Raw genomic sequence first — 13417 nt, 5'->3', positions numbered from 1 at the left:
AACCTAGGTGTTGGGCAGGTTGTCCTGCAGGTTGCTGCAGCCACTGGAGGAAAACATCACTATGGAATAGAAAAAGCAGATATACCAGCCAAATATGCAGAAGTAAGTGTAGAGTCCTTTTTTTATTTGGAATTAAAAACCTCAACAGTTGTAATTAATGCTGTCTGATAACCTATTATTCTGCAGTATGTGTGATGTGGAACAAGTTGGCAGATCACTTGATTCTAAAGCAGGTTTGGCATGGAAAATTTGGCTGCTCATAAAAAGCAATTATTTCTCATTGCATGATTTTGTTATCACTGCTGTTATTTCCATGAACTTGTATATGCCTGTAATAATGTAACATTGTATTCTCATATGGTATAAGTTTTGCCTGAGATTAGGGGGTAAGTTTTTTTTTTTTTTTTTTTTTTAATGCTGGGTACACAAGGGGAACCTTATCGCTGGACCCCTCCCTCCCCCCCAGAACACAGTGAGCACTGATTGGATGCGGGTTTTCCAGCGTATTCGTTCAACAGAAGCCGGTCATGAGACTTAAAGGATTATCCTTGATAGGGGTTGTAAACCCTTGTGTTTTTTCACCTTAATGCATCCTATGCATTAGGGTGAAAAAACTTCTGGCAGTCGCCGGCCCGAGCCCCTTAATCGCCTCGGCGGGGACGCGCTGTCCATTTCTCCACAGGGTCCCGGCTCTTGATTGGATAGATTGATAGCAGCGCAGCCATTGGCTCCCGCTGCTGTCAATCAAATCCAATGACGTCGGGGCCGGCATTAGTGTCTGTGGACGCAAATGCTGGACTCCAGAGAGAGTGCCTGCAAGGTAACCCCCTCGGGAAAGCGTTTCTCCTAGGGGGTTATCTGATGCGGGGAGGAGCCGCGAGAGCCGCCGGGGACCCCAGCAAAGGATGTTCGGCGCCAGTCTGTGCAAAATGAGCTGCACAGTGTAGGTAAGTATGACATGTTTGTTATATTTAAAAAATAAAACACAATCCTTCATAATTGAAGGATAGCAATCACATGAAGCCATTTATTATCACGTTTTTTTTTTGGATCCTTTTATAAACTATAACAGAAATCACCCAAATGGCCCTGATAAAAAGTTTACATTCACTAATGTTTGGCCTTGGTATAGACACCGGTGGCACACACAGGTTAAAATGGCAATTTAAAGGTAGATTTTCCACATTTGTGGCTTTTTAAATCACAAATAGTGTGTATAAAAAGTCAATGAGCTTGTTAGCACTTGCATGGATGCACTAAGTAGGCTAGACACTGAGCCATGAGGAGGTAGAAAAGAACAGTCAAAAGACCTGTGTAACAAAGTAAAGAAACGTTACAAAGATGGAAAAGGATATAAAAAGCTATCCAAAGCCTTGAAAATGCCAGTCAGTACTTTTTAATTAAGAAGTGGAAAATTAGGGGATCTTTTGATACCAAGCCAAGATCGGGTAGACCAAGAAAGATTGCAGCCACAACTGGCGGAAGAATTGCTCATCAAACCCACCGATAACCGCAGGAGAAATACAGGCTGCTCTCCAAAAAGATGGTGTGGTTGTTTTTAAGGAGCACAATTTAACGTTACTTGAATAAAAAAGAGCTGCATGGTTGAGCTACCAGAAGGAAGCCTTTACTGTGCCAATGCCACAAAAAAGCCAATGAGGCATGTCAAGGTGTTGGGCATATTGTAACCCGACTTTTTTGTGGAACTTGTGCAGTAAAGGCTTCTTTTTGGCAACTTGACCATGCAGTTTTTTTATCATCATAATCGGTTTCTGTCGAACAAACACGCTGGAAAACCAGCATCCAATCTGTGCTCACTGTTTTCTAGGGGAAGGGAGGGGTCCAGCGCTGAGTAAGGTTTTGGAGGATGGCCTGGTGTCAAGAAGGGCAGCAAAGAAGCCACTTCTCTCCAGGAAAAGTATCAGGGACAGACTGATACGCTGCAAAAGATACAGGGATTAGACTGCTGAGGACTGGGGTAAAGTCCTTTTTTTTCTCTGATTAATCCCCTTTCCAATTGGGGTATCCGCAAAAAAACCTTGCTCAGAGAAGAGAAGGTGAGCGCTACCATCAGTCCTATGTCATGCCCAACAGTAAAGCATCCTGAGACCATTCATGTGTGGGGTTGCTTCTGAGCCAAGGAAGTGGGCTTGCTCACAATTTTGCCTAAGAACACAGCCATGAGTAAAGGGTACAAAAACATCCTCCGAGAGCGCCTTCTCCTAACCATTCAAGAACAGTTTGGTGACGAACAATGCCTTTTCCAGCATGATTGGGCACCTTGCCATAAGGCAAAAGTGATAACTGAGTGGCTTGGGGAGCTAAACATTGTAATTTTTGGTCCATGGCCAGGAAAGTCCCCAGACCTTAATCTCTTTGAGAACTTGTGGTCAATCCTTAAGAGGCGGGTGAACAAAACAAAAACCCCACAAATTCTGACATACGCCAAGCATTGATTATGGAAGAATGGGCTGCCATCCATCAGGATGTGGCACAGAAGTTGATTGACAGCATGTCAGGGGGAATTGCAGAGTTCTTGAAAAAAGGGTCAACGCTGCAAATATTGACTTTGTATAAACTTACTGTAGTTGTCAATAAAAGCATTTGACATTTATGAAATGCTTTTAATTATACTTCAATATACCATATTAAAATTTGACAAAAAGATGTATAAAAACACTGAAGCAGCAGACTTTGTAAAAATTAATATTTGTGTAATCCTCAAAACTTTTGTCCACAAGTATACATATGTAATGATCTGGCACCTGAAGTGAAATACCTCCCATTCCTTATACAATTCCAGAGTACATTTCCAATATTAATGGGATTTTTTTTATTTTTTGTTTACATTATACAAGAAAATGTACAAAAAAAAGTTTTCTGGTACAATTTTTATTGTAATGAACCTAACTTGACAACCGTTCACCCACGCAGGGGTATAGCATATTAAACATAAGAAGGCATGGGCTGGTAAAGTCTGATCAGGTAACTTTTTTTATAAGTACTAAATGTTTACTGGGCGACCTAGTGGGATAAACTAAAGGTCCATATATGTCGCCCGGGCCTAAGGGCCAACTAGAGGCATCCCATGTCGCAGGTGTACTAGCTTACATCAGAGGGCTATGTACGTGCTGGTCTACTGGACCCCCCTGACTGGCTGGGGTGAACAGTTGGTGGGAGAGGTACAAAATAAAACTTGAGAACTGGCAGCAATAGCCACATGTCAGCAAAAGTCTGAGGACTCGGGGTCACCCTAGGACAGGGGAGACCAAGGGCGGCCATAAGCTCGGTTCTAGCAGCAAAGAGGAGAAGAAAAGCGATTCAAGGTAGAAAAAGGGGAGGGAGGAGAAGTCCTGCAGGAAATGTGAGTTACAAAATATTAGGAGAGACCCAGACTGGATGCAAGGTGGGGAGAGCATAGGCCCACCAGGGTGACCATAATTTTGAGGAAATTAAAGTGAGAATCCTGTAAGCTCTAAGGAGCAGGGCCCTCTGATTCCTACTGTATTAAAGTGTATTGTATTTGTACTGTTTATCCTCAAGTTGTAAAGAGCTATGTAAACTGTTGGCGCTATATGTATAATAATAATAATGTAGGATACTTCACCATAGTGAAGTATGTAGGATACTCTTCACCATAGCAAACGGAACAGAGGGTTTCTTCCAAGCTCTGGCTATTGCCCGTTAAGCAGCTATAAATGGATGAAGCCAACTTTTGTTGGTATGAGAACAATCCCTGGATCGGGCAGTGCAGCAAGCCAATTTTGGCATCCTTGTGTATAGGTATATGGAACAAGGAATGTAGGAGTCCAAACGCCCTGGACCGAAACCCCATGAGGCTCAGACAGGACCACCAGATGTGTACAACATCCCCTCGTTAGCCACAATCTCTGAATCATCGGTCGCTTTAGAATGAGTTTAAACTCACTATCCGGGCCGGGACCCAGTACCACTATAGAAGAACCTTGTATGCCGCTTCTAGAGTAGCCGTGTTGAAGGAGCACTTGGCAATGGTGGACTAAGATTTGTCCCAGTCCTCCGGATCAATGGACGTTGCCAGGTCGTGTTCCCACCGCAACTTATAAGACACCTCCGCAGGCAAATCTATAGCATTTAGAGAAGTAAATCTTTGAGATGGCGCCGGGGGAATGAAGGCAAAGCTGTTTAAAGAGTGTTTTTTGGTAGGGTAGGAGGAGTTGTGTCTCAGCAAAGAGACCCAGTGGCAAAGTTGGGCATAGCAGAAAAGTTCTGCAGGAGGCCCCTCATGGGTATCCCAAAAGGAGGGCCAGGAGGGAAGAGTATGGGATGAAAGAAAGTGGCGGACCTGTGTGAATCCTTGGGTGGATCATCAGTAGAAGGAGCTTGGTTGGTCAAGGTCCAGCAGAAATGGATTTTTGAACAGAGGGAGAAGCGGAAGAAAGGTGGACATAAGATTATCAGAGTAGCGAACTGAGTCCCAGAGTTGCAAGCTGTGACGCATAAAGGGGCTAAGGGTGAGGGGACAAAGCTTATGAGGAAGTCACAGTAAGGCTGAAAGGGAAATTGGGGCACTGTTAGGGAGTTCAAGGAGCACCCACAAAGATGTCCCAAGTTGCATGGAGTAAAGGCAATTGGGAAATCTGAGCAGCCCCATAATTTGCTAGATTAGGGACCCCAAGACCACCTTGTAGTCTGTCTGTAGAGGGTGTAGCGCGAAACTCGGGGATGCTGATGAGCCCAGATAAAGGATAAACTCCTATTCTGAAGTAAACGTAGAAAAAAGGGACATGGACTGGAATGGTATGAAAATGGTATAAGACTTTAGGGAGGATAGTCATCTTGACTGCATGAATGCGGCCTATCCAGGATAAAGAGGGAAACCGCCAAGATTGCATTAAGGATGTAAGTGATCTATAATGAGGTATACTAATTGGTCGCAAAAAGGGATGAATAGGGAGGGGTCAGTTTGATGCCAAGGTAGTCCAGGGAGGAGGAGTTCCAACGATATGGAAAGAGGGCTCGTAACTGGGACACCGTAGAGCAGGGGTTGTTAACCTTGGCCCTCCAGCTGTTTTGAAACTACAAGTCCCATGAGACATTGCAAGACGCTAACAAATCACATCCTAGAGGCAGAGGCATAAGATTTGCAGTTTCACCACAGCTGGAGGGCCGAGGTTGCATACCCCTGCCGTAGAGGATGGCAAGGAAATGCTCAATGCAGTGGTCTTGTGAGGGTTGACCTGAAGACCAGAGAGCTGAAAAACAGGAAAGGAGGATCAGAAGGTTAGGTAGTAGTTGGAGGCTTGGTCAGAGTCAGAAGGGCATCATCGATGAAGAGGCTGACTTTGTGGTGTGTACCGGCATACTGAATACCGGAAATGTTGGGCTCATCTCTAAGGGCAACGGCCAGAGGCTCAAAAGCAAGGATAGATAGTGGGTGATGGGGGCAACCCTGCCTGGTCCATCGGTAAATCGGAAAGGAGGCAGAGAGCTTGCCAGCGTGGGGGACACTAGCAGAAGGAGAGAAATAGAGGGGCGACATCCACTGAGGAATTGATTCCCCAAAACCCCATCTCTCTAAAACATAGTGCAAGTAATCCTAGGAAAGCGAGTCAAACGCTTTATAGATGTCGAGCGAAAGAAGTGACCGAGTGCCTGGATTTCCATTCTTCCTCTGCTTCGGCCAGTTAGGCGGCGAGGTCCTAGATTTCTTGTTATCTAACTTGTTTCCTGGGCGAAGTAAGTTGTATGTTTTGGCCTTGGAGGGTGACACTGTGCCTCCCACAAGGAGACTGCAGAGGACCTAATTCTCAGAAAAATAGGTCTTAATTTGAGCTTGTATCGCAAGGCATGTATCTTGTGAAGAAAGAACGGTAAGAAGGGCGATGTAGACACGCGAGCATGAGGGAGAGCATCACATGGTCATGGTCCGACCATGCGGAGGCCGGGATGGTTGTTTTGTCTGAGCGAGAGAGCGCAAAGCGATACAAAAACGTGGTCAATCCTGGAGAGGCTGTCATGGGGTTTGCAAGTAAAACGTAAAGTCTCTACCCAAGTGGTGGAGCTCCCTCCAGGAATCAACCAGCCAGTAGGACTGGAGAAGTGTGCCCATGCGAGCTTCCAGAGAAGTCATGAGAAGGGACCTTACCCGGGGCAATGTCGCTGATACTGCGGAGTCTAAGGCAGCATTAGAGTCTCCCAGGAGAAGTTGGATTCCCTTGCTGTGTTAAGATATCACATAAAGAAGGTGGGAGAAGAATTTTATCTTGAAACCGGTTGGGCGATTAGTAGCTCGTTAAGGTAACTTCTTGGCCATTGAGAGCCCACAAGAATGAGATCTAGCAGTAGGTCAGTGATCTCTTTAGAGCATGAAAAGACAAGGTTGTGGCGATAAGCACCCCACCATGTTTCTCAGGGGCTGAAGATAAATAAAAGTTGGAATAGTGAGAAGAAAGAAACTGAGGTGAGGAGGAGAACCTGGTCTCCTGTAGACAGGCTATATCCACACAGCTAGTCTTAAAATGATGGAAGACTTTTGACCTCTTGAGGGGAATAGAACCCGTGTATATTCTGCAAGTGAATCTTAAGGGGGATGTCAGCCATGGTCGGGGAAAAGGAACAATCCCCAATGTCAGGCGGCTGCTTTGAATCACCAGAGAGCTGCATTAGGAAGGGGTCCGGACTCATGGTCGGGGCCTCAAAGATGGCGTCTGATTGCGAGGACTCGTCCGGAGACTGGCCCGCGGCCTTGGCACTGGATGCGTGAGTGGTCAAGGTTTTTCCTCACCATCAGGAGCTCTGAGGGTGTAGGGGTTGAAATTATTATTATTATGCCCACCGGGTAGCAAGAATGTTGGCTGATGTGTATAAGTTGCGAAGAGTGTGATTGGCACTCGGCCATCTTGGTTCACTGCTCGCGAGCGCCCCTTCATAAAAGAAATAGTTTTACTTGTAAATATGAACAGTAAAAATGTTGCCTTCATATACACTCACCGGCCACTTTATTAGGTACACCTTGCTAGTACTGGGTTGGATGCCCTTTTGCTTTCAGAACTGCACGAATAGAACTCCCAAAATATTTTTAGAGCAATTTGTTACCAAGCAATTGAACAGGTGTACCTAATAAAGTGGCCGATGAGTGTAGAACACACCATAATAAAAACAAGAAGCTGATTCACTATAGATATAAATTACTATCTTCAAATATACATTTGTTGTGATACACAAAACTGTTTATAATGAAATTACACAGTATATCCATTGTATATCAAATTACAGCTCATCACCAAACTTGCTGTTTTGTGTATGTTCAGTCACTTTATCAGGAGTAGATGTAACTGATAGGGTATCTACTGACTAGCTAACAAAATTCCAAGTTTAAACATTGTAGTGCAAAAAAAAAAAAAAATTATCCTGGGGGGGCAAGAGTGCAAGGGGCAAGGTTCTCCTAAGCCTGGTACACATGGGCCGGGTATCAGCCGGATCAACAGAAACCAGCTGACATTTGGCCTGTGTGTACAGCAGCCTGTCTGACAAACTGGTTGAACGTCTTTTGTACGGGCATGCTAGAAGAACATCTACCGATCAGCATTAGCAGCTAATGCGAGCGCTGACCAGTGTGTTCTGGCAGGGGGCAGTTCCCCTGTCAGAACACAATGGCTCACTGGGGAGATCGCTGTACTAACATTGCATAGTTAGTACAGAGACCTCCTTGCGAGCTGCTCCCCCCCCCCCCCCCCTTTTTTTTTTTTTTTTTTTTTTTTTTTTTTTCTCAGGCATTACTGCAAGGAAAAAGCTGACTCCAAATATAATTTTTTTTTTTTTTTTTTTTTCTTCATGCATTCTATGCATGAAGATAAAAAGCCTTCTGTGTGCAGTAGCCCCCATCGGCCAACCTAATACTTACCAGAGCCTCATCTTGAGTGATGTCCACGATTGTCTCCGTCGTCCGGGAATCTCCCTCCTGATTGGCTGAGACACAGAGGTGCCATGGGCTGCCTCTGCTGTCAATCAAATTCGGTTAGCCAATCAGGAGAGAGGGTGCAGGGCTGAACTGCAGCTCTGTGTCTAAATGGACACTCAGAGCTGCAGCTTGGCTTGGGTGCCCCTATAGCACTGCCTTGTGTGAACCGCTGCGGGTGTGATTAACAAAGTTAATGACACCCCCAGTTTAGTTCACAGCACACAGTGTGAACTGGCACAGGAATCGGATCGCATAGGTGAGAACACCCATGAGATCTGATTCTAGTGCGGGGAAGAACAAGTCCCTGCCCTTTTTTTTTCTGTGTGAATCCAGTGCGAACTCTAAAGTTAACTGCCTGTCCACCCATGTACAGTGAGCCGTGCACACGCAGCTCGCTGTACAAATTTGGTTCCAATATATGACCTGCAAAATGGGAGTCAGCCCATGGAAGTAAAAAGGATTTAAGACGATTGTCAAAATTTCAAATCATTATATCAATGTCCACATTGTATTTCAGTAATTTTTAACCTACTCCTAAAAATATCAGAATGATCTTGAAATTTGTACATTTTCAGTGGAGATCCATACATGTTTACTTGAGTTCTGTGACATGTATTCACTGTGCCCTGTGTGTAGGCAGTGCTGTATCACAGAATTCAGCCTGCCTTCTGAACTACAAAGCGCTGAGAGGAGGAGTTAGAGGAGGCATGGTCAGTAAATCAGTTGCTGCTTGCAGGCAGCAAGGTACCATGGGAAATGAAATTTTTAGAGATTGAAAGTAATCCACAGAGGAGAAGCTTCGAAACCTGCAGGGTATCCAGTAAGTTGTAGAAAGAGATGGCCAGCCAGATATCACTCACAACACGAAAGTAGAGTAAGCTCATGTTGAATTGCTGTAACCATAGAATTCCTTTTAAGGTTTAGTAAGGGAGGCTTGGTTGTAGGCTTGAAAACCTATAATAATGTTATTGACATATTGATAATTGTGTCCAGTTAGATCATGACCTAAAAATTGTTTGTTTATTGTAGTCAATGGATAAAGAGTTTAGAAAATGGATGAAATGGTATGGGAAGAAGCATTCAGAATATACAGTAAGTACACATGAATTTTAAAGTTAATATGTACTCTTTTCAACGGTTTTATCTAAAAGCGCTTGGTGTGACATAACCAATCTCTTCAATGTGTAAATTATTTTTGGTGATAAAGATCTGTGCTCCTCTTTCCCACCCCTAAACCTACTCTGCTGATGTGTGTGTGTATGTGTATATATATATATATATATGTATATATAAAAATGTGATCCCCTGCTGATTTTGGCTTTTGTGTGTTTGCCCACTGACAAAGAAATGATCAGTCTTTAATTTTAATGGTAAGTTTATTTTAACAGTAAGAGACAGCATGGCAAAAAAAAAATTTCAAAAAAGTTATAAATTAATTAGCATTTTAATGCGTGAAACAAGTATTTGATGCCTTATCGATTGGCAAGATTTCTGGTTTCCAGATGTCTTCTATACGGGTAATGTGTGTGTGTGTGTGTATATATATATATATATATATATATATATATATATATATATATACACACACATACATATATATATATATATATATATATATATACATACACACATTACCCGTATAGAAGACATCTGGGAGCCAGAAATCTTGCCGATCGATAAGGCATCAAATACTTGTTTCACGCATTAAAATGCTAATTAATTTATAACTTTTTTGAAATTTTTTTTTTGCTATGCTGTCTCTTACTGTTAAAATAAACTTACCATTAAAATTAAAGACTGATCATTTCTTTGTCAGTGGGCAAACATACAAAAGCCAAAATCAGCAGGGGATCAAATTTTATTATATATATGTGTGTGTGTGTGTGTTTATATATATATATATATATATATATATATATATATATATATATATATATATAATGTGTGTCAGGGACCAGCACTGCTGGAGCTGAGGGACTCTCCTAGCTGCCGGGAGAAGAACTCCTCCAGTGAGAGTGGGGGGGCAGCGAAGGGAAAGGAAAGACAGATTATGGTGGTAGGGGACTTAATTCTTAGAAGGACAGAGAGGGCAATCTGTAACCAAGACCTGAAGCGCCGAACAGTATGTTGTCTACCGGGCACTTGGGTTTGGCACATCACGGATCTGGTGGACAGATTACTGGGAGGGGCTGGGGAAGACCCAGCTGTCATGGTGCACGTTGGCACCAATGACAATGTCAGAGGCAGATGGAGTGTCCTAAAGAACGATTTTAGGGACTTAGGAGCTAAATTGAGGAAAAGGACCTCCAAGGTAGTATTCTCAGGAATACTACCGGTACATCGAGCCACACCAGAAAGGCAGAGGGAGATTAGGGAAGTAAACTAGTGGCTCAAGAGCTGGTGTAGTAAGGAGAGGTTTGGGTTCCCGGAGGACTGGGCTGACTTCTCAGTCGATAACCGGTACTATAGAAGGGACGGACTGCACCTAAATGAGGAGGGTGCAGATCTGCTGGGAATGAAGATGGCCAAAAAGTTAGAGGGGTTTTTAAACTAGGCGATGGGGGGGAGGGTCCAGAGGTAGAGAGCGCGCGTAAGATATTCCAGAGGGTAGTATTGGGGGCATTAGTGGTAGGTTAACCAAAGCACAAAAACACAAGGTAAGTATAGTAGCAAGTCCTAGCTGCAATCTCGAAACACCCAATTCAAGGACAATATGTGACCGGTCTAAACTATGTGGCATGTTCACCAATGCCAGGAGCATGGCGGACAAGATGGGTGAACCAGAGATACTGTTGTATGAGGAGGATTTGGATTTTGTGAGCATTTCAGAGACCTGGTTCAACAGCTCTCATGATTGGCTGGCAAACATTCAAGGGTATACCCTTTACCGCAAGGATAGAGAGGGTAAAAAGGGGGGAGGGGTATGCCTATATATCAAGAATAATGTACAAGTGAATGTGAGAGATGACATCACTGAGGGAGCTAGGGAGGAGGTGGAATCCTTATGGGTAGAGCTCCAAAGGGATGAAGCTAAGGGGAAAATAATACTGGGAGTATGCTATAGGCCCCCTAACCTGAGGGAGGAAGTGGAAACGGAAACAGATCTCCTATCACAATTTGGATTAGCAGCAAGGATGGGAAGTGTTATCATAATGGGGGATTTTAATTATCCAGACATAGACTGGGTGGAGGGAACCGCGCATTCATTTAAGGCTCGCCAGTTCCTTAATGTCTTGCAGGACAATTTTATGGGTCAGATGGTAGACGCACCAACTAGAAATACAACATTACTGGATCTACTGATTACCAACAATACAGACCTGATCACAGATGTGGAAATACGGGGCAATTTAGGTAACAGCGATCACGGGTCAATTAGTTTCAGTATAAATCACACAAATAGGAAACATAAAGGGAATACAAAGACACTGAATTTCAAAAGAGCCAACTTCCCTAAACTACAAACCTTACTAAAAGGAATAAATAAATACGGAGGAGAGATGGGTTTGCTTTAAGAGCATATTAAATAAGGGCATTAGCCAATGTATCCCATTGGGTAATAAATTTAAAAGAGCGAACAAAAGCCCTGGATGGCTTAACTCCAGTGTAAAAATGCATATAAAAGCAAAGGAGAAGGCCTTCAAAAAATACAAGGTTGAGGGATCATCATCAGCATTCAGACTTTATAAAGAATGCAACAAGAAATGTAAGGGTGCAATTAGGATGGCTAAGATAGAACATGAAAGACACATAGCGGAGGAGAGCAAAAAAAATCCCAAGAAATTCTTTAAGTATGTAAACAGTAAAAAAGGGAGAACAGACCATATTGGCCCCATAAAGAATGAGGAAGGACATCTGGTTACCAAGGATGGGGAGATGGCGAAGGTATTGAACTTCTTCTCCTCAGTCTTCACGAGTGAATCGGGGGGCTTCAGTAACCAAAACTGCAGTGTTTATCCTCATGATACAACACAGGAAGCACCTCCATGGTTAAGAGAGGACAGAATTAAAATTAGACTTGAGAAACTTAACATTAATAAATCACCGGGACCAGATGGCTTGCATCCGAGGGTACTTAGGGAACTCAGTCAAGTGATTGCCAGACCGTTGTTCCTAATTTTTACAGACAGTCTACTGACTGGAATGGTACCAGCTGATTGGAGAAAAGCCAATGTAGCAATAATATTTAAAAAGGGCCCAAAAAACATCCCTGGGAATTACAGACCAGTTAGCCTAACATCAATAGTATGTAAACTCTTGGAGGGGATAAGGGACTATATACAAGATTTTAGTAATAAGAACTGTATCATTAGCAGTAATCAGCATGGATTCATGAAGAATCGTTCTTGCCAAACCAATCTACTAACCTTCTATGAGGAGGTGAGTTGCCATCTAGATAAAGGAAGGCCCGTAGACGTAGTGTATCTGGATTTTGCAAAAGCATTTGACACAGTTCCCCATAAACGTTTACTGTACAAAATAAGGTCTGTTGGCATGGACCATAGAGTGAGTACATGGATTGAAAACTGGCTACAAGGGCGAGTACAGAGGGTGGTGATAAATGGGGAGTACTCGGAATGGTCAGGGGTGGGTAGTGGGGTTCCCCAGGGTTCTGTGCTGGGACCAATCCTATTTAATTTGTTCATAAACGACCTGGAGGATGGGATAAACAGTTCAATCTCTGTATTTGCAGACGATACTAAGCTAAGCAGGGCAATAACTTCTCCACAGGATGTGGAAACCTTGCAAAAAGATCTGAACAAATTAATGGGGTGGGCGACTACATGGCAAATGAGGTTCAATGTAGAAAAATGTAAAATAATGCATTTGGGTGGCAAAAATATGAATGCAATCTATACACTGAGGGGAGAACCTCTGGGGGGAATCTAGGATGGAAAAGGACCTGGGGGTCCTAGTAGATGATAGGCTCAGCAATGGCATGCAATGCCAAGCTGCTGCTAACAAAGCAAACAAAATATTGGCATGCATTAAAAAGGGGATCAACTCCAGAGATAAAACGATAATTCTCCCACTCTACAAGACTCTGGTCCGGCCGCACCTGGAGTATGCTGTCCAGTTCTGGGCACCAGTCCTCAGGAAGGATGTACCGGAAATGGAGCGAGTACAAAGAAGGGCAACAAAGCTAGTAAAGGGTCTGGAGGATCTTAGTTATGAGGAAAGGTTGCGAGCACTGAACTTATTCTCTCTGGAGAAGAGACGCTTGAGAGGGGATATGATTTTGATATATACAAATACCGTACTGGTGACCCTACAATAGAAATAAAACTTTTTCGCAGAAGAGAGTTTAACAAGACTCGTGGCCACTCATTAAAATTAGAAGAAAAGAGGTTTAACCTTAAACTACGTAGAGGGTTCTTTACTGTAAGAGAGCGGCAAGGATGTGGAATTCCCTTCCACAGGCGGTGGTCTCAACGGGGAACATCGATAGCTTCAAGAAACTATTAGATAAGCATC

General features: G+C 43.4%; 1 protein-coding gene across 3 annotated transcripts in view; it reads left to right on the top strand.

Moving 5' to 3' along the window:
- Window positions 1-13417, top strand: part of DOT1L (DOT1 like histone lysine methyltransferase) — a 226472-nt gene that overhangs the window by 103537 nt on the left and 109518 nt on the right. For all 3 annotated transcript variants that reach the window (XM_073596474.1, XM_073596483.1, XM_073596466.1), the window contains exons 6-7: window positions 8-102; window positions 8972-9034. In XM_073596474.1, the coding sequence (XP_073452575.1) occupies window positions 8-102; window positions 8972-9034 (158 nt within the window). The remainder of the gene's footprint in view (window positions 1-7; window positions 103-8971; window positions 9035-13417) is intronic.

This window comes from Aquarana catesbeiana, linkage group LG01 (assembly GCF_042186555.1).
Source record: "Aquarana catesbeiana isolate 2022-GZ linkage group LG01, ASM4218655v1, whole genome shotgun sequence".
Taxonomy (NCBI): Eukaryota; Metazoa; Chordata; class Amphibia; order Anura; family Ranidae; genus Aquarana; species Aquarana catesbeiana.
This window is presented reverse-complemented; position numbering and strand designations above follow the sequence as displayed.